Consider the following 21,125-nt stretch of genomic DNA (forward strand, 5'->3'; position numbering starts at 1 on the left):
GAACACATTTTGCGCACACGCTCTGAACCCATAATCCCTGGATTAAGATTTTGGAAAGTCTTTTAATCATTAGTTTTCAGGCACCCCAAGAGTAAACATAAAGGCAACCACAAACGCCAATGCTCTGTTGTAATCTGTTGCCATCAATGTGTTGATTAAAGAAAATATTAAACTGTAGGGTATCAGCCAAGCCTTGAGAGGATCTATTGGTACAATGAATGAAATCAAAAAATTTAATTACATTTTGCTTAAAGCTGCATAAAAAATACAAAAGGAAAATCATCTTTGTTGTGGTTAGGATTTCCTCATCCTGTCCAAATCTGCTCCTAATTTAGAAATATATGTTGGTTTCTGCATTCAGATTTTCATTAAATATTGCTTAGACTTCCTGGATCCAGACTTCCTGGATCCAGGGATGGCCTCAGGACTGCCCATGAGTACAAAGGTCTCTTCAGACTAAGAGCCACAGCCAAATGTAACACATGGGGCCAACTCTGTCCCTGGTGTATTGACAGTGAAGTCAGTTTGGACCCTTTAGGATAGATCAGGAAGTAGATGTGGGGCTACTGAACACGTTTCTGGACTGAGGAGATGTAAACTCTTGGGATTCAACCCATTCATATGTGTGTGTCACTCTCTTTTCCTCTCTTCCTGCTCTTCCCTCTCTGCTTCTCTCAGTCTCTATCACTTTCTGTACTTGTCTTGGAGCTCTCTTTCTTGTTCTTTCCATGGCCACTTTTTATTCCCTGCCTTACTCTCCCCTTTACTTTCCCTTTGTTTTTCTCTCTCCTCCATTTTCTGCTTTCTGGACCTCTATTTCCCCTGTGATTTGCCTTCTGCTCCATTGTCTTTCTAACTCCCTTGGTCTCCATTTTCCTCTTCCACTTGGCTGTGTGTTCTTTTCCCTCTCTGGGTTCTACCCTCTTTCTGTCTCTCTGCCTGACTTTTTCTCCTCTTCTCTAAACCTTTCTCCCACCTTTCCCTCGGTTTCTGTCGCTCTCATTCTTTGTCATTCACTTTACCCGTTGCTCTCTGATTCACCATTTAACCACTCCCACCCGCACCAATTCCAAAAACAATAAGCTCTTTAAAAAGCAGCAGCTCCATGGTTAAGCTGGGTGGTGCCTGAGGCTAGGGACTGAGCTCCCTCTCCCTGCTTTCAATGCTAGCTCTGTAACACTAGGAAATATGCAATATAGACAGAAGGGAACATGGCTCCCAGCTGTGGGATATGAAAAGACCAGTGTTCTGTGCTGATGGTGTTCAAGCAGAGGGTACTGTGAAGACAGGGGATAGCTGTTAGGCTAGTTCAGTGTCTGACACAAGCAGAGTGCATTTGTTGATAGAGCTGCAGAACATACATGGTACCTCTCAAACACCCATCATCTGAGACTTGTATTTACTTCCGATCCATTCAAGCATGGCGTTCTGTCACCTCTACTGAAAATCTTGTGGATCATGCATATGAAGTCATGAAACTCAGAATTTAGACTTTGTCACTTATGCTACAAAACAGTGGTTCTCAAGGTTTTTTCCATGCCATAAGTGCCCCTATTACAATAAAGTATGAGGACACCACTCCCACCTAGCCACAAAGAAAGGAAGGGTGGTTGCAAACTCCTCCCTGCCCCTCCATTGGAGCTATTTGTGATTCCTCTGGGTCACAAGCTCCCATGATGAGAACCCATGCTATGGAGTAATCTCCTGTTTACAGATCCCTGCGCTGTTTTCCCTGTGTCCCTTATTGTTGGGTCCCACATCTGGGCCTCAGTGTAAAGCCCTGGGTACAGAAACACTGCCTGTGGATCAGCTTTGAGTTAACAGGTGTAGAACTGTTTCTTTGTGCCGTGGTCAGACAAGGGTTTGTCAAACAGCGGTCAATAGCCTGGGGAAAGTCTGACTGGAGAGGGGAAAGTTGGCATTTGGCCTCGGGTGTTAGCCTGGACTTTGGAAGACAGGGTTTAATTCCCTACTCCACCACAGAATTCTGTGTGACCTGGGGCAAGTCACTTAGTCTCTCTGTGACTCAGTTCCCCATCTGTAAAAGGAAGGTAATAGCACTTCACTATCTTCAATGTATTTTTCCTCATAACAGCCCTGACAAGAGATAGGAAAGTGCTCACATATGAGAGTAATAGGGGCCATATACGTATCTGGGGTAGCTAGACAGGCATAATCATGGGTGTACTTTTAATGATGGAGTGGACCTCAGGCTAGTGAGTTAAACCCTTTATTTATAAAATAGTTTAAGAGATACCCATATATTTTTACATACTATATACTAGAAATTTTACACTTTAATGAAGTTGCAGCCTTTCCCTTGAAACAGATTAATCTTATTTAATGGGTTGAGTTGTAGGAAAGTTGTTCTTTCAGAGTATCCATGGCAAGAGGGAGTGGACATTACATAAGAGTGAAGAGTCATTCAACACACAAAAATCAGTAAGAAAAGTTATGTGCAGCACTAATATCAAGAAAAAAAGATGCTCTCCGGTGAAAACAAACCTACAGTTGACTATTTTTCTGGGAAGCACTGCATCGTTCATATGCTCACAATGGATTCATCTGTCAATGTACACTCTTTACATGTGCCATGTAGTATTACAGCAGTGACACTAGCCATAGGACAGGACCTGTGACAAGATGTGGAGGAAGGAACTTGAGAGGAGGTCATTGTACAAATATATTTATTTCTGCTATAGCTAAAAATTGAAGATTTTTTTTCCTGCTCTGTAGTTTGAGGTAGAGAAATATGTTCCTTTGTTTGCTGAATGCTTCCCACATAAACTCTTATTTAAGAAAAAATACCATCAAATAGTGGAGGTTTTTAAACAAAGGACATATTTTCACTTGGATTGAAACCATTCAAAAGGGCAAAGTATACAATATGTATCACTAATTTACTGTAATCAGTCTAATGCTTCAGACATCAATAAACTTAATTATTTTCCATTTAATGTCAAAGTAATTACTCCAAAATGACATCAATTTGCCATCTTAGAGAAAACAAAAGTAATAAACCTTTCACTTCCCACATTAAAAAGCCTGACACCAGTTCTTAATATAAAATCTAGTTATATAATACCCTAGTATAAATATTTAAGATGGACATCTAAATTCTTCGTCAACAAAGATTTCTTAACCTCCACTAATCCACCTCTTATTACCTACCGTTAAAGGAATCCATTTACTAAATAGCTTCTTTTTAATCTGTCAGACCCTGGACAATTTTACATGTCTCTCACAATGTTTTCCACTAAATGACCTTTAATATTATTTTGATTCTTCTGCAACTGTCTAGGAATCTCCACCCTCTCTCTTTGCTATTCTCGTTCACTTAGGATATGTCTACATTACATCTGGGAGCATGCTTCTCAGTGTGAGTAAACAGATGTGCTAGCTCTGCTCAACCTACCATGCTAAAAATAGCAGTGTGACCATGGCAGTGTGGGCAGTGAATCGGGCTAGTGACCCAAGTATAAGCCCAAACAATCACCTGGTCCCATTGCTATTTTTAACATTGTAATTCTATCTGAGCTATCGCATGTCTGTCTACCCATATTTGGAAACATGTTCCCAGCTGCAGTGTAGACATATCCTTGGTGTGAAACTCTGGCTCCACTGAAGTTTAATGCAAGTTTTGCTGTTCAGTTCAGTGGGGGCAGGATTTCATTCTTAATTTTTAATCTTGTCCTAAAACATCTCTTCCTTCTGCTCCCTACTGTTGTGCATTGATATTTCTCCTCTTGCCTTGTAGCCCAATTTTGCACTTGCTATAGGGGTTACCATTCTGAGCAAACATCTAGTCACCAATCCTGCAAAAGGATCCATGCAGGCAGGTTCTTAATGTCAACTACATGTTGACTTGGAGGTGTAAATTCCAACTGGAGGAGACATACCCGTCCTAGCTTTGACCAAGCTAGTGCTCTAAAAATAGAAGTGTAGCCACTGCCACCTAAGTACTGGGAGGGGCTAGCCTCCCCAGGACACACCTGGCATCTTGGACAGATATGTACTCAGTTGCTATGGTGCGAATGGTGGGAGGGACTAGCCTCCTGAGCACATGCCTGGCATCTTGCATGGGTATGTACTTGGGTGACTAGCTCTGGGGCAGCTGAATACGTACCCGACCAACAAGCTAGGCATGTACTTGGGAAGCTAGTCCCTTGCCCCGGAGAGCTACTCTTCTGTTTTTAGAGCGCAAACTTGATCAGAGGTTGCGCAGGTATGGCTCCTCAAACTGGAAATTACACCTCCAGCTCAAAGTGTAGACATACTGTTAGACCTACATGGAGTCCCAAAGAAGTCATTGGTACTCTGCGTGGGCCTAAGGATCTATCAACATAGCTCCCTATGTAGGATTAGGAACATGTCTGGTTACAAAGAGAGGGCCCAAGCTATGTCTGCATTTCTCCAGTTTGTGGATGTACAAGTTAAGGGTCTAAGCTTGTCTCCAAATAGCTATATGGGCCAGCACTGAATTTTCCTGATGATCAGGTATGTTATCCTGGGTTTTGCTTTGTGCTCAGCTCTAAATCCAATTTTAAGAACTATGTATTATAATATTATAATAGCTCAGTTGCAGGGCATTAAAACCAAACCATGGTTGTGGCAGGGGAATATTTATATGACTATAATCCCTAAGATTTTTGAAATAACTTCTGAGGTTTTAGTCATGGAATTTCATAAGAGTCATGTTGTTAGATCTCATACTGCTCTTTGGATAATGGTCATAACATTAAAAGCACCTAAGACTATTCTTCAAACAAGCTGACTCGAATGGCCAGTGAAAAATTCTTACCCATTTTTGAAAAAAGTGTCATGGAAATTTCCATGGAAGACTGTTCCATTGCATACACACAACATCTCTTCTGAAGAGCATAGTGATTTAGAGTCAGATTCCTACTTACAAATGCTATTGTTAATCACATTGGGCCCAGTCTTGCTGAGCTTTCTTGAGAGGTGTTGAGTACTTAACACCTTCCAGAATTGAGCCTATTATTTTTACTTATACACCACCTCCGCTGTGCATTTTACAGACAAGCTGAGGATCTAACCCAAAGTTTCTATCTTGAAGAATTTACAATGTAGAAAAGACATGAATTCATATAGGGCGAGATGACAGTCTGCAAGGAACCCAGGAACAAAAGGTGGTTGAAATGGTAAAATGTCCAGTGATTGATTGCAGCCACATCAAACATCATTGTGTGTGTTCTATATTTATGTTAATTTATTAAATGTTCCTATTAAACTGCCTCATGAGGTGTGTGGAAACCAGAGAGATGGGGGCTGTCTAAGAACCTTGATTGGTAGGTATAGAGTGTGGATCATTGCTGGAAAAGAAGTGGGTTTGGAGGAAAGATTGGAAATGATTTACTTCATTAGCCTCTGTTGTCTCTTAGAGGCTATTCATGTCATAGAAGAAAAACAACCAGAACAGGTTTAATAGCATACTAAGCTTTAATCTAAAAAAAGATTAAATTCAAAGTTTAGCATTATAAAAGGATATCAAATTTTGAATAAAAAATGCTTTTACAAAGAAAACACACATTTGCCCCCTCCCCAAAAAAACCCCAAACACCTTAGCACGTTCTTTTTTTAACAATTTCAATGTATGCACAGTCTCGTAGCAATATTTCAGCATATATTCACATGTGGAATTTAAATGAAACATTTGTTTCCGTAACACAGATTTTTCATATGTGAGTTTGAGCCAGGTCATCCTTCTGACTAGCTAATCTACATATTGCTCCCAAGGCAAGTCCCACACAACTTATTTTAACAACATGGAATAAAACTGCTGCTCATTGCAATGTGCCCACCCCTCCATATTATGGTTTTTAGATGCCAGCAGTCCATTTATCACTGCATTGATCAATTCAATTACTTATAATTCATTTTCAAGGTCTGAACCTTTTTTCAAGTTCCATTCTAGTTCACATCTGCAAGTTCCTGTTCCCTTGAGGCACTCCAAAAGAAAGAAAGAAAAGAGAGCGAGAGGGGAAAACATGACAGAAAAGGTATGAAAACTTGTAGGAACTTCTCCCAGAGAGCAAGGAGAATGCCCAAGGCAGGGGGTTTTCTGGCTACACCTCCTTACGGCAACTATTCATAATTTGTTCTGTGATAGCTTTACCGTCTCATGGACCCTGCGGCACCCTCAGGAACGGATGGGGGCTCAGCCAGGTGTAGGGAAAACAAAAGACAGACAAGTCTGTTTAGCCTTCTTTGTCTCTTCATAATTAGATTTACAATACTGAACAACTGTGACCCTTTGCTGCCTTATGCTGACTGCAGGAACATGCTCTAGGGCTTGACAGAGGCTAACTTGAGTGATATTGCTTTTCAGTTAGTTGCATGACTAATTCAGGCAAAAGGGCATACCCCCTCCCCATACACACACCCTCACATGCACCCAAAAACAAACAAACAAAAACCTTAGTCAAATTTATAATGGAAGGCACCTCAAATGGATAAAATACATTTTTCTACAAGAGCCCTAACCATAGAATAGCTGTTGGAATCCTTTAGTGGTTGCATTCTCATTGCATTATCTTTGGAAAGCAAAATAATAAAAACAAAATGTCACCAGCGGGGAAACATCCATTCACTTAGAGGCTGCAAAAATGAGTCAACAGCAATTTTCACACTTCCCTTGGACTTGGAAACATAAAATCTCCAACACTGCTTGGACAAAATTGTAAATACAGTAGATCTTAAGCAGTTTTTCAGCATAACTATGTTTAAATGACTGTATTGGTAAGGAAAAACAAGGCATACTATTGAAACCAAGATACCTAGAGTCAGGTTTCTATATTAATGTTTGCAAGAAAGCTGCTTAAAAAAAATGTTTAAATGCAAACTTTTACATCTCCAACACGTACAGATTTCATACGACAAAAGAAGGCACATACATTGTATGTGATAATTTTTCAAACTAGCTGTTACATTTTCACAGATTAAAAAAACAGTCTGTTTAAATATCTCATTTCTACAAGTGAATTTACATTTTAAAGTACAAAGTGCAAATACTATGGTTGTTGTTTTTTATTGCCTTTTGGTGAGGAAATCTCCCACATGTCAAAGAGATCTGGCTTGAATATGTAAGCTGTTCATCCTTGCTTCTTAGAGCTTTGCTGAAAAGATATTTTTAAAAGGTTCTATGATTAGTGATGCCTGCAAGTAACTTAATACACATACCAACACTTATTATTTATATTCCAGTGCTGTCCATAGTCCCCAGTCAAGTTAATGGCCCCATTGGGCTGGATGTTGTACAACACATAAAAAAAAAACTTGCCCCCCAAAGAATTAATCTATTTTGCTGTCCATGTAGATTGACAAAAGCAACATCTTTACAACCTTCTACCTATGGCATCCTTGGGTTCTGCAATACACAAAGCTCTAGATCAGTGGTTCCCAAACTTTAACAACCTGTGATCCCCTTTCACTAAAATGTCAAGTCTCGCAAACCTCCTCCTAAAAATGAATATTTCCAGGGATTTTCTCCTTTGAGTATAAATTATAAAAGCAGTGATCTGGAAATATAAAATTTGTTTTTATGACATGCTTATTACACACTATTTATTATTAATTGTTTATCATTACAGTATTTGTATTACATTATGAAAACGGCAACACTCTTCCAAGATCTCACTTTCGTAGCTTGTATCGCTTTGAATAAGCCTGTTATAAGACAAGGATCTTATGTTTCATCAAGGAGTGAAACAGCATGAAGGTATTTAAGAAGCCAACTCAGAGTTCCTGCTACACAAGCATTCAGGTCTTGAGCAGTCCAGGCAAACGACACATGTTACAACAAAGCTTAAATTTGTTCTTCATAATACTTTTAAAAACAACACTAGCTGCCTATTTAATTTTAATAACAGCAAAAAATATCCACCTCCCTTTTCCATTTCTTATAAGGAGTCTTGATGTTTAAATCTCCTCAGTGTGATAGATGTGCTTGCTTTGATCTGCTTAGCTCCTGTAAGTCTAGGGGCTCTGGGCTGCTGACCCCATGCTGCCCGGGGTCCTTAGGGACACCTCTGGCCGCCATTAGGGAATTTTTTCTCTAGAACCCCCTGTAACATTTCGCGAACCCCCAGGGGTTCACGAACCCCAGTTTGGGAACCATTGCTCTAGATAACAGCTATCATGGTGGGATAACCCGAGTCCTTATATGGATACTGTATGTTTAAGGGGGTTCTGGTTTTCTCACAAAGAGTTCTTCAGGACTCCTTTCTGAGGAAGTGCAGCACGAGTTGGGAATGAGAGAGATGTTGGGTTTCTTTCTTAGAAGTTTGTCTTGGTTGTTTGCTTGTATTTGTTTGTATCTATGATATTGAGCTGCCTTTTCTACAGCTATGGTGTTAAGTTTCTTCTCTAAGCTTTACTGATCAGTGAACTTCACACTGTAAGAAGACGTGCTTTCTGAGATAGTGTGAGCCTAGCTCATTAAGAGTTTAGTAAATCAGGACTACAAACTGGAAATTAATCTTCCCATCTATGCAAGTTGCAGAACCCTGTAATATGCTTTCTATGGCATGTGCCGTGTAGGAAAGAGACCACTGGCAGATGCCGTATGTACCAGTTGTAGTTTCACTGCACGTTCCTCTAGGCTGCATGTGTCCTTTCTAAGAAAATGTGGCCTTATAATTTTTATATTTTCTCAATATGGCTCTAACTGATATAGACTCATAGAAATGTAGAGCTGGAAGGGACCTAAGAGGTCATCTAGTCCAGTCCTTTGTGATGGGGCAGGACCAAGTATATCTAAACCATCTTTGACGGGTGTTTGTAGAATATCCAGTGCTTAATTACCTTTACAGTTGGAAATTTTTTTCCGAATATCTAACCTAAATCTCCCTTGCTGCAGATTAAGCCCATTACTACTTCTCTTATTCTCAGTGGATGGACATGGAGAACAACTGATCATGGTCCTCATTATAACAGTCCTTAACATATTTGAAGATTGTTATTAGGTCCGCACTCAGTCTTCTTTTACCAAGACTAAACATATCTAGGTTTTTTTTAGCCTTTCCTCATAGGTTGGGTTTTCTAAACCTTCAATAAGAACATAAACATAAGAACGGCCATACCGGGTCAGACCAAAGGTCCATCTAGCCCAGTATCCTGTCTACTGACAGTGGCCAATGCCAGATGCCCCATAGGGAGTGGACCTAACAGGCAATGATCAAGTGATCTCTCTCCTGCCATCCATCTCCGTCCTCTGACAAACAGAGGCTAGGGACACCATTCCTTACCCATCCTGGCTAATAGCCATTAATGGACTTAACCACCATGAATTTATCCAGTTCTCTTTTAAACGCTGTTATAGTCCTAGCCTTCACAACCTCCTCCGGTAAGGAGTTCCACAAGTTAACTGTGCGCTGCGTGAAGAAGAACTTCCTTGTATTTGTTTTAAACCTGCTGCCTATTAATTTAATTTGGTGACCCCTAGTTCTTTTATTATGGGAATAAGTAAATAACTTTTCCGTATCCACTTTCCCCACATCACTCATGATTTTATATACGTCCATCATATCCCCCCTTAGTCTCCTCTTTTCCAACCTGAGGAGTCCTAGCCTCTTTAATCTCTCCTCATATGGCACCCATTCCAAACCCCTAATCATTTTAGTTGCCCTTTTCTGAACCTTTTCTAGTGCCAGTATATCTTTTTTGAGTTTTTTTTTTTAATCAGGGTTGGAAGGGCCCTTAGGAGGTCATCTAGTCCAACTCCCTGCTCAAAGTAGGATCAATCCCCAGACAGATTTTTGCCCCAGGTCCCTAAATGGTCCCCTCAAGGATTGAACTCATAACCTTGGGTTTAACAGGCCAATGCTCAAACCACTGAGTTATCCCTCCCCCCTTTTTTAAAATCACTTTTATTGCTCTGTTCTGGACTCTCTCTAGTTTATCCATATAATTTTTTGTTCAAAATTGGACACAATACTCCAAAGAGGCCTCATCAGTGCCAAGTAGAACAGGTCAGTTACCACATCTCTTACATATGACATCCCTGTTAATACACTCCAGAATATTTGCCGTGTGTGGGGGGGGGGAGACGGGGGGACGGGTGTGACGTGTAGCAGGAAGCGGAGTAAAGCAAGTGACATGTGGCTACTAACCTAATTCTTTGAACTCTATTATTTTATTTCAGATTGAAAAGTCATACATGAGACTATATCAACTTTGGTGTATGTGCCTGTATCTACATATTCACACAATCTGTGTTACTGAATATGGGGTAATGCTTTGTTCACTCTTCCAATTAAAAAAAGAATTACTAAGGAAAATGATGTGGTCCTTCCCATGATGATTCTTGTTCAATTGCCTGTCTTCAAAGTGGCTGATTTGACCATTCTGTTTTAGGCAGGTGGTTTCTTCTGAGTGGCTCCTAACAGATTACTTAATTTCCAATGGCTTCCTTTCAAGTGCAAGCTTTTGTGATGAAAGTCACCTTTTGCATATGAGGGGCATTTGTAGCTTTGCATTGTTATAGTGTGTGACTGCCAACAGATGGCTTGCACAGCCAACCTTTTAAGATTCAAGGCTATCATTTCTCTCCAATAGCTTTTAAATTAATGGATTCTGAGTCAGCAAAAATATGTAAAGATTTTTTTTAAAAAAATAGAAACAGTAGGGCTCTTTCATTATAGATGCTACATGTTAGAATCAGATTACAGGAAAAGGGAAGAGGGGGGCACATTATGCTTTGAGCGTTACACACATGTGCCAATATTTGCTATTATGTAATTAAAATAATCCTTTGAACGTTTTTTGAGTTCCGCCATAGTCATTGTTTTCAGGCTGCCCTGTTTAAAGTGTAAGTGATTTGCGGGCAGGATTTGAAAAGTTAAGACTATGAACATTTGTTTAAACTAAGGGAAATTTATTATATCTCTGTAGCTGTGAGAACGTTTTACATTCCATCAAAGGCGTGTGTAGGAGAGCTCTGGTAAAACCCACAACAAATGCAGAGCTTGCCTTAGGAAGCGTGCATCTAACATTAAACAAATCAGGAGATAAAATAAATAAATAAATTGTCTAGTAGCAATCAAAGAGCTTTGCCTTAGCTTTGGGAAATGCTATAGCAATTTCACCCTATATTTGTTGGTTTTTTGACAAATTTAGCTCTCCAATAGATAGGAAGTGGTGTTTAATAACCATAATTATGATCATTCTGTCTGGTTTAATGCTGCTGCTTAATCCCCTGGATTGTTACTTTAAATAATGTATTTTCATTAGTCATTTAAAAGCCAATTCATCACCTGCTTCTGTCTCGTGTACATTAAAAATGGTTACATGGCAACTGTCTTATGGTATGCCTGATATAAAAAGTGACAGAGTCCTGTGGCACCTTATAGACTAACAGAAGTATTGGAGCATAAGCTTTCGTGGGTGAATATAAAAGTAACTGGCAGCTCTATCCATGATGCCCTCCAAAAGTGAATTGTTAATTTAAAATTATGTATAAATATAAATCCATGTCAAAATAGCAACCTTCAATTCCCTCCCCTGGCCTTCCCAGTGCATCCTATCTGTTCAATGTCTGTCTTGTTTTGACTGTAATGTCTCTGGGTAGGGAGTCTATAACTGTGTCCTGTACAGCACCAAGCACACTGACTCTAATAAATAACAATAGAAACCTAGGCCCCATTAATACCCTGACCGGTCTTGTCTTCTCTAGGAAAAAAGAGTTTTCTTGGCATTTGTCATAATCCTACTGAAGATAAGGCAAATTGTAGTTCTAATGTGTCAGCTAGTCAAGGTAAACCCTAGATTGCCAACTAAGGTTTACCTCAATCAGCAAATGTGTTAAAACTACAACTGCTGGGGCTACTCTAGGTGGGTTAAAAACACATCTTTGCACTAGTGAAGATGAGCCCTACATGGGGGTTAAGAGGTGCACAGGCTTTGTGTGGGCCCCCTGCACAAGTGAGAATTTCAACCGGTCTGAATAAACAGGCTGTTTGCTGAACAGTTCCATGGGGAATCCTTCCACCCAGGTCACAGTGTCCGATGACCCTGGTTAGTATGTGTAGCCTTAAGGCTGAAACGATAATAGCTGAAAAATACAGTATGGAAAGGGCTCTGTCCAGTACTTACCTGCCTGTTGGAGGAAGTGCTTTCAGGATTATTTTTGGGGGCTGGTAGAAGAGAGGGGAAAAAAGTCATGAGAACAGCTTGCATGTTGTTTCTGTGCAATACTAGTACATTTTTCTTATTGTTAGTGAATAAACGATGTTCCCCTATTACAGAAATAACACCCTAATGTGCTTTCCAGTTAAAACCATGACAGTAATATTGTAATCAGCAGTGTGTTGCACGTTACTGCAGAATATTGCAGTGGTTGCTCTATAAGGGCTGGAGAATGCAGCTGAAGTGGAATGGAGATTTTTCTGTGCCGTCTGCCTACAGTGTACAGCAATGTCAATTTGATCAAAGAAAAGTCACCACAGTGTAAAATATTGTATCCATGATGCTTGCTGCCTTTGAAGCATCTAGACCAAATCTGCATTTCTTGTCCACTCCAATGGCACAATTGGAATACAAGAACAGGGCCCACTGGCGAAACCAAAATGCAGTGGAATGTCTTATCTAAACTGGCAGCACTATGAAAATACCCAGTAACACAGACAAAGGGGGTGGAGGGCAGCATCTCCTCAGAGACCCTAGAAAACCTGTGTAGAATCATTGGTTTTAACTGATAGGAACTGCTGGAAATGGGCCATGGTTCCGGGTGTTTATAAGCAATGAGCAATCATTAATGAAATGCTCTGCATCACAAACTTTCCATGAGGTTAGATGGTTGCTTTGCCTACAAGACAGACTTGATCACTAATTTTCTATTAAGATGGACTTTGACAGAGGGGCAATGTGGTGACAGCAGCAGGGGACACCTGATTACTAATCCCATTGTTACATCGACTCCATGCGACCTTGGACAAGTCATCTAGTGTTTTTTAAACAACAGCATATGTGGTGACTTTTTCTCTTGTCTGTGATACTATGATTAGTAATAAGGTTACATTTAGTTCCAGATATATGGAGATTAGATTAATGAACTTCCATTAGGCTAGTTCAATAAGGTTACATGAAAATGTTTTCCCTTTGGTTTGCCTAGTATATTTTCACTTGTATTGCTTATGGCAAAAATAAGAGCATTCTAGAGAACAGGAAGCCCCCATTATGAAATGTCATTCTTAGGAGCAATATAACAATATTTTTTCATAAGTGAGATCCTCCATTTCAAGCATCTCACTAAAAAGTGCATTTTCTTCTTTTCCCTCCTAATAACAAAGCTGCCTCTTTATTGGAGTGACTTGAAAGCTGAATAACTGGATTCCTTCCCAGTAAATATCTGACATTTGTTTAGTGAGTGTTGTCATCTATTCAATTAATGTTGGACATCTCAAACTCATTTATTTATTGCTCTGAATTTTATTCTAATCTCCCACAAGAACAAAGAACATGGAAAACGGATGGCTGTCTGGAGGCGTTTCCTTTTATTTTTAAACACTACCCCACAGTGTTTGCCCCATCACCCAGCAGGGATCATTATGATTTAATTTATAAAGGGGAATTTTGTCACTTGCCCATAAGAGGCTATGCAGAAGCATATGTAAGGGGACTGTTGTCCCCTTACTAACATTCAGTGGGGATGTTTTGGTTGGCTAGCTCCCAGCACTAAAAGGGGAAGGGTCGATGGCAAATCAGGAGCCTGACAGTCCCCAGGAACAATGGGGAGAGGCCAATGCTCCAGATCAGCCTGATTGACCGGGTGGGCAGGCTAATCAGGGAGTCAGGAAGTCAGGGGGGTCCCGTCCTCTGTGTGAACTGGAATGGCCTGAGTCAAACAGAGTGGGGCTGAGCTAAGGAGAGAGCAGGGGCTCGAGCTAAGTTGCTGGACGCAGAGCTGCAGCCCCAAAGCCAGAGCACAGCCCAGAAAGAGCAGACGTGCCCTGGGAGGCGAGCTGTAGCAACCAGAGCCAGAGGGGCCAGAGAACCAGCCCAGGGAGCTGAAGGCAGAGGAGCAGCAGCAGCCGTGCTGAGTAGGGTTACCATACGTCCGGATTTTCCCGGACATGTCCGGCTTTTGGGGGTTCAAATCCCCGTCCGGGGGGAAATCCCCAAAAGCCGGGCATGTCCGAGAAAATCAGGAGGGAGGGAGGGCTCGGCGGGGCCTCTTTGGCCGGGGCCGGTGCGGGGCCGGGGGCATGGTGCCGTGCGGGGAGCCGGGGGCGCGGTGCCGGGCCGGGAGCCGGGCCGGGGTTGCGGGGGGGGGGGGTGCGGCGGGCCGCGGGCCGGTCCGGGGTAGCGGGGGGGTGCGCCGGGCCGCGGGCCGGTCCGGGGTAGTGGGGGGGGGGGGGGGTGCGCCGGGCCGCCGGGCCGCGGGCCGGTCCGGGGTAGTGGGGGGGGGGTGCGCCGGGCCGCGGGGCCGCGGGCCGGTCCGGGGTAGCGGGGGGGGAGGTGCGCGGGGCCGCGGGCCGGTCCGGGGTAGCGGGGGGGGAGGTGCGCGGGGCCGCGGGCCGGTCCGGGGTAGCGGGGGGGGGGGGGTGCGCCGGGGCCGGGAGCCGGTCCGGGGTAGCGGGGGGGTGCGCCGGGCCGCGGGGTCGCGGAGCTGGGAGCCGGTCCGGGATAGCTGGGGGGTGCGCTGGGCCGCCGGGGGCCGGCAGTGCTGGGCGGGCCGGGGCCGGCACCCCAGGGCCCGAGCCGACCCAGGCTGGAGCCGCCGGGGGCCAGCCTGGGCCGCGCCTCCTCCCCCCACACTCCCCGTTACCTGCTTCAGGCTTCCCGCGAATTAAATGTTCGCGGGAAGCAGGGGAGGGGGCGGAGACTTTGGGGAGGGGGCGGAGTTGGGGCGGGGGGCATGGGCGGGGCTGGGGGCGGGGCCGGGGCCCTGTGGAGTGTCCTCCATTTGGAGGCACAAAATATGGTAACCCTAGTGCTGAGGCAGAGCGGAGCTGGAGCTGGAGCAGTCCGGAGCTGGGTGCGGTGAGCAGCTGGGGAGAGTGAGGGGGACCCTGGGCAGTGGGCCCAGCGCAGGAAGATGCCTCAGCCAAGAGGCTCTGCAGGCCAGACTTGGAGGGGGATCATAACCCCAACTGGGCAGGGGCGATGCTGGGGAAAAAGGGTCCTGCCACCTAGAGCCTGAGAGTGTGTGGCCACCGCCAGAGCAAGTGTCCAACCCACAGCATCTCTGCAGCACAGCCAGGGCTTGAGAAGGAGGCCTGGGACCAGACTGTGAACTGCCCTGACGTTCCAGAGACACTGTTTGTGATGTTCCCTGCCACAGAGCGGGATGATGTGTTTTCCTTTAACCTTTCCCATTTTTCCTTATTCTTTTTTAAAATTAATTGTTAATTAAACAACTTATATTTGCTTTAAATTGTATGAAATGATCAGTGGGTCAGGGAGGTGCCCAGTGCAGAGAAAGTACCCCGGAGTGGGGACACCCTAGCCCCTGTCCTGGGTGACCACAGCAGGGTTGGTGGTCGAGTCCCCCAGGAATCCTGGGCCCAGCCTTGCTGGGGTTTACAAGGACTCTGCCAGACAGGAGAGTGGAAGGGGAGTCCTCAAGGGCAGGGAGGCCTCTGGGTAAAGGAAGTGGGAGCAAGGACTCAGATCCTTTTGCTAGCCCACTTCACCGGGGTAGTGCAGAAGCCAGGAAAGTTCCCCACAGTAGCGGGACCATTCCCCCGCTTACACATATATCCAGATTGCTAATCTGAATGCAGGGAGGAAAGCAGGCTTCATGGAGTCTCAATTCCCCCTGCCATTGGAAGTGAGTAGGTGGAGGGGGGGGGTACAGAGTAGATGGAACCTTAGTTTTGACTCCTAACATGCTGGCCAGCAGAGTGAGCTGGTGCAATGGGGGGAGAAACATGTACCCTGTAAATGGCTGCTGGAACTTGCTTCCTGCTGGAGCCAAGGGGAACCAAGGTAGGAATTGTGATCCTCTGGTTTTATATCTGTTGATAGAAGAAATGGTGTCCATGTGGCAAGTGTAGCACCCATTCAAGATTATGAAATCATCTGTACACATCAGGCCTAATTCCCTTCTCTTACACCAGTGTAACTCTGCCTTCAGTGAAGTCATTCCCATTTTACACTGGAGTAAGTGAGAGAAGAATCGCCTCGTAAAAAAAATTCAGTGGCTTTTTTTTTTTTATTTTTGTCAAATTTTCTTTGACATTTTTGATTTGACAGAAAACCAGCAGTTTCCAGCAACCAAAATCCATTGGGCAGAGCATAGGAGACTGAGTAAGGAAAACTGGGTTTTAGACCAAGTCCCATCGCTGACTTGGTCAAATCACTTAGGGCTTGTCTTCACATACAGCACTGCAGCGGCGCAGCTGCACTGATGCAGCTGTAGCACTTTAGTGAAGACACTCCTACACTTGGGAGAGCTTCTCCTGTCAATTAGTTAATTCACCTGCCCGAGAGGCAATAGCTATGTCGATGGGAGAATCTCTCCTGCCGACATACCTGTCTTCACGGGGCTAGGTCAGTATAACTACATCACTCAGGGGGGTGGATTTTTCACCCTGAATGACACAGTTATATTGATATAGGTCAGTAATGAAGACCTGGCCTTAGGGCCTGGTCCTCATTTAAACTAAGACTGCTGTGCACTGCCTGGTAGTGCAATGGGACCTTAAAGTAAATGTAAATGGATAAATTGTTACATTTGCACCTTTGTACACAGCCAGAGGAGTGTATAGCAGCCTTAGTGTAAATGAGAACCGTGCTGTTGACTTTAACCAAGCTGTTAACTTTCTATTTTAATCTCTGTAAGGTGGAGATAATGATACTTCTGTACCTTTGCGAAATGATTTTTAGATCTGCTGTATAGGTGAAAAGTACTTAGTATTATTATTATTCAACCCACAGAAAATATACTAGATTAGATATGTTTTATGAAATCCATTTGTCTGCTAATACCCAGTTTCCTTTATGACTGCAATCTACCACTGTTACCCTATTTTCTCTGACCTACAATGTCTGGTCATGAATAAAAGCTGTATGGGGAACAATTTGTTTTTGACAGAAGTTTCCCAATCAGCATGTTCCTCTCTTTCCTTATCACACTTGTGATAGCTTTGTTTACTGGTCTTTGACTGGGGTCCCTCTTCTATGTTCTTAAAAATACTAAGCAAACTGTTCAGCTATTCTCCATTCACATTTTAATTACAGCCTCTTATAATATAAAACAAGTGTATAAACAGAGACTTTCTCTTCCACTTTCCAGCATTCTCAGGGAAGCTGTGGGTGATTTCCTCAGTGCTCCAAGGATCTTCAATTATTTGACTCCCTCTCCATCGATTCTCAAAGTCTCTGTGTACCAGCAACCATCCTGCCTGCTTAATGGAGGGATGGACACACTTTCTTCAGAGCCATTCAGTGGTGCTCTAGAAGCTACTATAAAGTGAAATAGTTTGCTTCCTTCCATAGCAAGACACCAAAGAACAAGCAAATGTATCTTCGTCATAGCCAGAACATGTTGTTCCGCTGGAGTGACTTTCTAGTGGAATCTAGTACTAACTTGCCCTCTTTGCCTTCCCCTATCATGCAATAATAACTTCAACAGGTTAGTATTTGGTGATCAGAGAGAGAGAGGCTATTGTCTTTGTTGGGACTTGAACTGTTGACCATCTGATACAAAAGCACCAACCCTTTCACTTGAACTAAAGAACCTCTATTAGCTAGTCATAGTTGCCATCACCATTTTTATACCTTTTGCAGGATTCCCAGAGGCTGTGGCCTATCAACTATAACCATAATCTCTGCCCGATCAAAAAAATCTAGTTAAAAGGATAGTTAGAAAAAGTTCTTACTGTGGCGTTTCTTTGTGTCTGCTTTACCTTCTTCTTTTGTTACTCCCAGACAACCCATTAATTCTTGAACTGATAAGGATTTGTCATTGTTCACATCACAGTATTCTACAAACTTCTTCACACATTTTTTGGGCTTTGACTTTTTTCGCAGGAATCTCTTGAATGGCTTGATTTCCTTTTTGCCAATATCGCCACTGGAATTTTTATCAAGTTGTTTGAAATACCAGTGGACCACTCTCTCTTCCAGAGTATGATTTGGATCAGGTTCTGAAAGCCTGCAATGCGAACAGAACATTAAGCTTTACATTTGATCACACAGTCCTCTTATGTTACTTATGAATCATTAGATTAGTATTAGTAGATAAGGGTATTTTAGTGAGGTAGGGTGACTTGAAAAACCATTTGTGACTAACTCTTGATGTCCTGAGGAGTCCAGGTTTTACAAGAGCTGCAAATGAATACCATTATTATACAGTGATCACACTTAAATTTTTTTGGTGGTTTGAAAGTTTTTAAATGGTGAATCAGTAAAAATGTTCATATTGGTGCAAACATTTTATATGTGACCATTATAAATCACACATCCCTACCACTGGGGAGCTGTGACTGGAATTCTGGTTCTGCTGCAAATTCCAAGTCTCTGCCACCTAAACTAAAGAAGACTGTCCATAGAGGCTAACAATAGCACGTCCCTTATATTCTGTGATGCAGCAACTAGAGGGCACCATCGCACAGATACACACAAAGCCAATCATGATTCAAGGATGCTGACAGGAGCCAGCATCAGAAAGAAAATGCAGGCAGGCAGATGAGAATAAAGACAAATATGCATAATTTCCTGTTTATCTGGGGAAAATGATGATGCTAAAATATCTTCCTGCCATAAAGAAGGGGAAGTACAGGAATTAATAATTCTTGTCTCTGTTATGATTTAAGTATACAATCACAGAAGACACATGGTTACCACAGAAAAATATTGAGTGAGTGTGTTGTGGAATCCAGAGGCTAAAAGCCATGGTGTCTTAGAAATAACTCTGTCTTTTCCAGAGAGTAGAGGAATGGTCACAGCATGATTGCTCTGCTGAAAAACATATGAGTTGTATGGATGGCAGGACATTACAGTGTATTAAAAGAAAGGAACCAGTGTTCCACTTGGCATAAAAGCCACTTCTTAGATTTATGAATTGAAACTTCTCATTTACAAACTCTACACAGAGAAATGGAAGTTATTGCTTTCCTTCCCATAGCTTATTTAAAAATTTCCATTGCGGAGATTCAAATGAGGTGCTTAATTGACTGACCTGATTGCTTTTGACCAGTATATTCTTTTAGCATCTCCCACACTCATCGCTATTTCAATATGCTGAATGCTAAATTCTAGACTGAAGGTCAGAGTCTGCTTTCAGTTACATTTTTGGACACTCCATTGAAGTCAATGAGGTAGCCAGGGTATAACCAATAACATAAGATCGGCCATGATGGATCAGACCAATGGTCCATCTAGCCCAGAATCCTGTCTCTGACAGTGGCTAGTGCCGGATGCTTCAGAGGGAATAGAAAGAACAGAGCAATGTCAAGTGATCCATCCCCTGTAGTCCAGTCCCAGCTTCTGGCAATCACAAGTATAGGGGCACCCAGAGGAGCATGGTGTTGCATCCCTGACCATCTTGGCTACTAGCCATTGATGGACCTATACTCCATGAATTTATCTAATTCCTTTTTTAACCTAGTTATAATTTTGGCCTTCACAACATCCCTTAGCAACAAGTTTCATAGGTTGACTCTGCATTCTCCGAAGAAACACTTCCTTATGTTTGTTTTAAACCTTCTGCCTAATAATTACATTGGGTGACCCCTAGTTTTTGTGTTACGTGAAGGGGTAAATAACTCTTCCTATTCATTTTCTCCACTCCATTCATGATTTTATAGACCTCTATCATATCTCCCCTTAGTGATCACTCTTCTAAGATGAACAGTCCCAGTCTTTTTAATCTCCTCTCCTATGGAAGCTGTTCCATACCCCTAATCATATGTGTTGCCCTTCTGTGTACCTCTTCCAATTCTAATACACCTCTATCCCAATATAACGCGACCCGATATAACACGAATTTGGATATAATACAGTAAAGCAGAGCTCCGGGGGGCGGGGCTGTGCGCTCCGGCGGATCAAAGCAAGTTCAATATAACGCGGTTTCACCTATAACGTGGTAAGATTTTTTTGGCTCCCAAGGACAGCGTTATATCGGGTAGAGGTGTATCTTTTTGTGAGGTTGGATAACCAGAACTGCACACAGCATTCAAGGTGTGGACATACCATGGATTTACATAGTGGCATTATGATATTTTCTGTTTCATAATCTATCCCTTTCCTAATGATTCCTAACTTTCTGTTAGCTTTTTGATACTGCACATTGTTGTCAGCGAACTATTCACAGCGGCTCCAAGTTCTTTTTTTGAGTGGTAACACCTAATTTAGACTACATCACTTTTTAATTTACAGTTGAGATTATTTGTTCCAACATGGATTACTTTGTGCTTATCAATATTGAATTTCATCTGCCATTTTGTTTCCCAGTCACCCAGTTTTGTGAGATCCCTTTGTTACTCGTCATAAAGAGCTTTGGACTTAACTGTCTTGAATAATTTTGTATTGCATACAAATTTTGCCACTTCACAGTTAATCCTCATTTCTAAATCATTTACCACTTCCCATTATGAAAACTGGCCATTTATTCCTACCCTTTGTTTCCTATCTTTTAACCAGTTACTGATCCATGAGAGGACCTTCCCTCTTATCTCATGACTGGTTAGTTTACTTAAGAGACTTTGGTGAGCAAAGTATGATCCTAATCCATTAATTTAGTCTAAAGCAGATAAAGGAAAATCTGAAGATAGAAATAAATGGGTAAAGGATACCATCATGGAAAGGAGAGGAACATCAAAACACAATGGCTTACTGGATCAGACAGTCAGTGTAGTCCAGTATCTTGACTCCAGCTGTGACCCATGATGGATATTTTAAAAGAAAGCATAAAATCCCCATAATGTGTTTGAATAGTGCAATACTATAAATTCGTTCCTGACTCCAGATAGGTAAGCAGCTTGTACCCAGAAGCCTGAAGATTGTTAGTACTTAGGCATTTAAATCCTGCCTACTGTATCTGCAGACATCCATTTTTAGAAGAAACCAGGCAAAATTGAAAGGAAAACAGCCCACTTTCTTCAAGTGAATCACAGAATCATAGACTTTAAGGTCAGAAGGGACCATTATGATCATCTAGT

At 42.5% G+C, this 21,125-nt stretch overlaps 1 protein-coding gene across 2 annotated transcripts in view; it reads right to left on the reverse strand.

The window, feature by feature from the left end:
* Positions 1-5,441: 5,441 nt before the first annotated feature.
* The window catches only part of SMOC2 (SPARC related modular calcium binding 2), a 176,151-nt gene continuing 160,467 nt past the window's right edge, over positions 5,442-21,125 (reverse strand). Inside the window, exons 11-14 of one of the 2 annotated variants that reach the window (XM_054023593.1) lie at positions 17,844-18,118; positions 15,897-15,977; positions 12,112-12,152; positions 5,442-7,136 (exon numbers count right to left, since the gene is read on the reverse strand). In XM_054023593.1, the coding sequence (XP_053879568.1) occupies positions 7,113-7,136; positions 12,112-12,152; positions 15,897-15,977; positions 17,844-18,118 (421 nt within the window). In that variant the 3' untranslated portion in view covers positions 5,442-7,112. The remainder of the gene's footprint in view (positions 7,137-12,111; positions 12,153-15,896; positions 15,978-17,843; positions 18,119-21,125) is intronic. The other variant, XM_054023594.1, reaches the window with a different exon arrangement.

Source organism: Malaclemys terrapin, chromosome 3 (genome assembly GCF_027887155.1).
Source record: "Malaclemys terrapin pileata isolate rMalTer1 chromosome 3, rMalTer1.hap1, whole genome shotgun sequence".
Taxonomy (NCBI): Eukaryota; Metazoa; Chordata; order Testudines; family Emydidae; genus Malaclemys; species Malaclemys terrapin.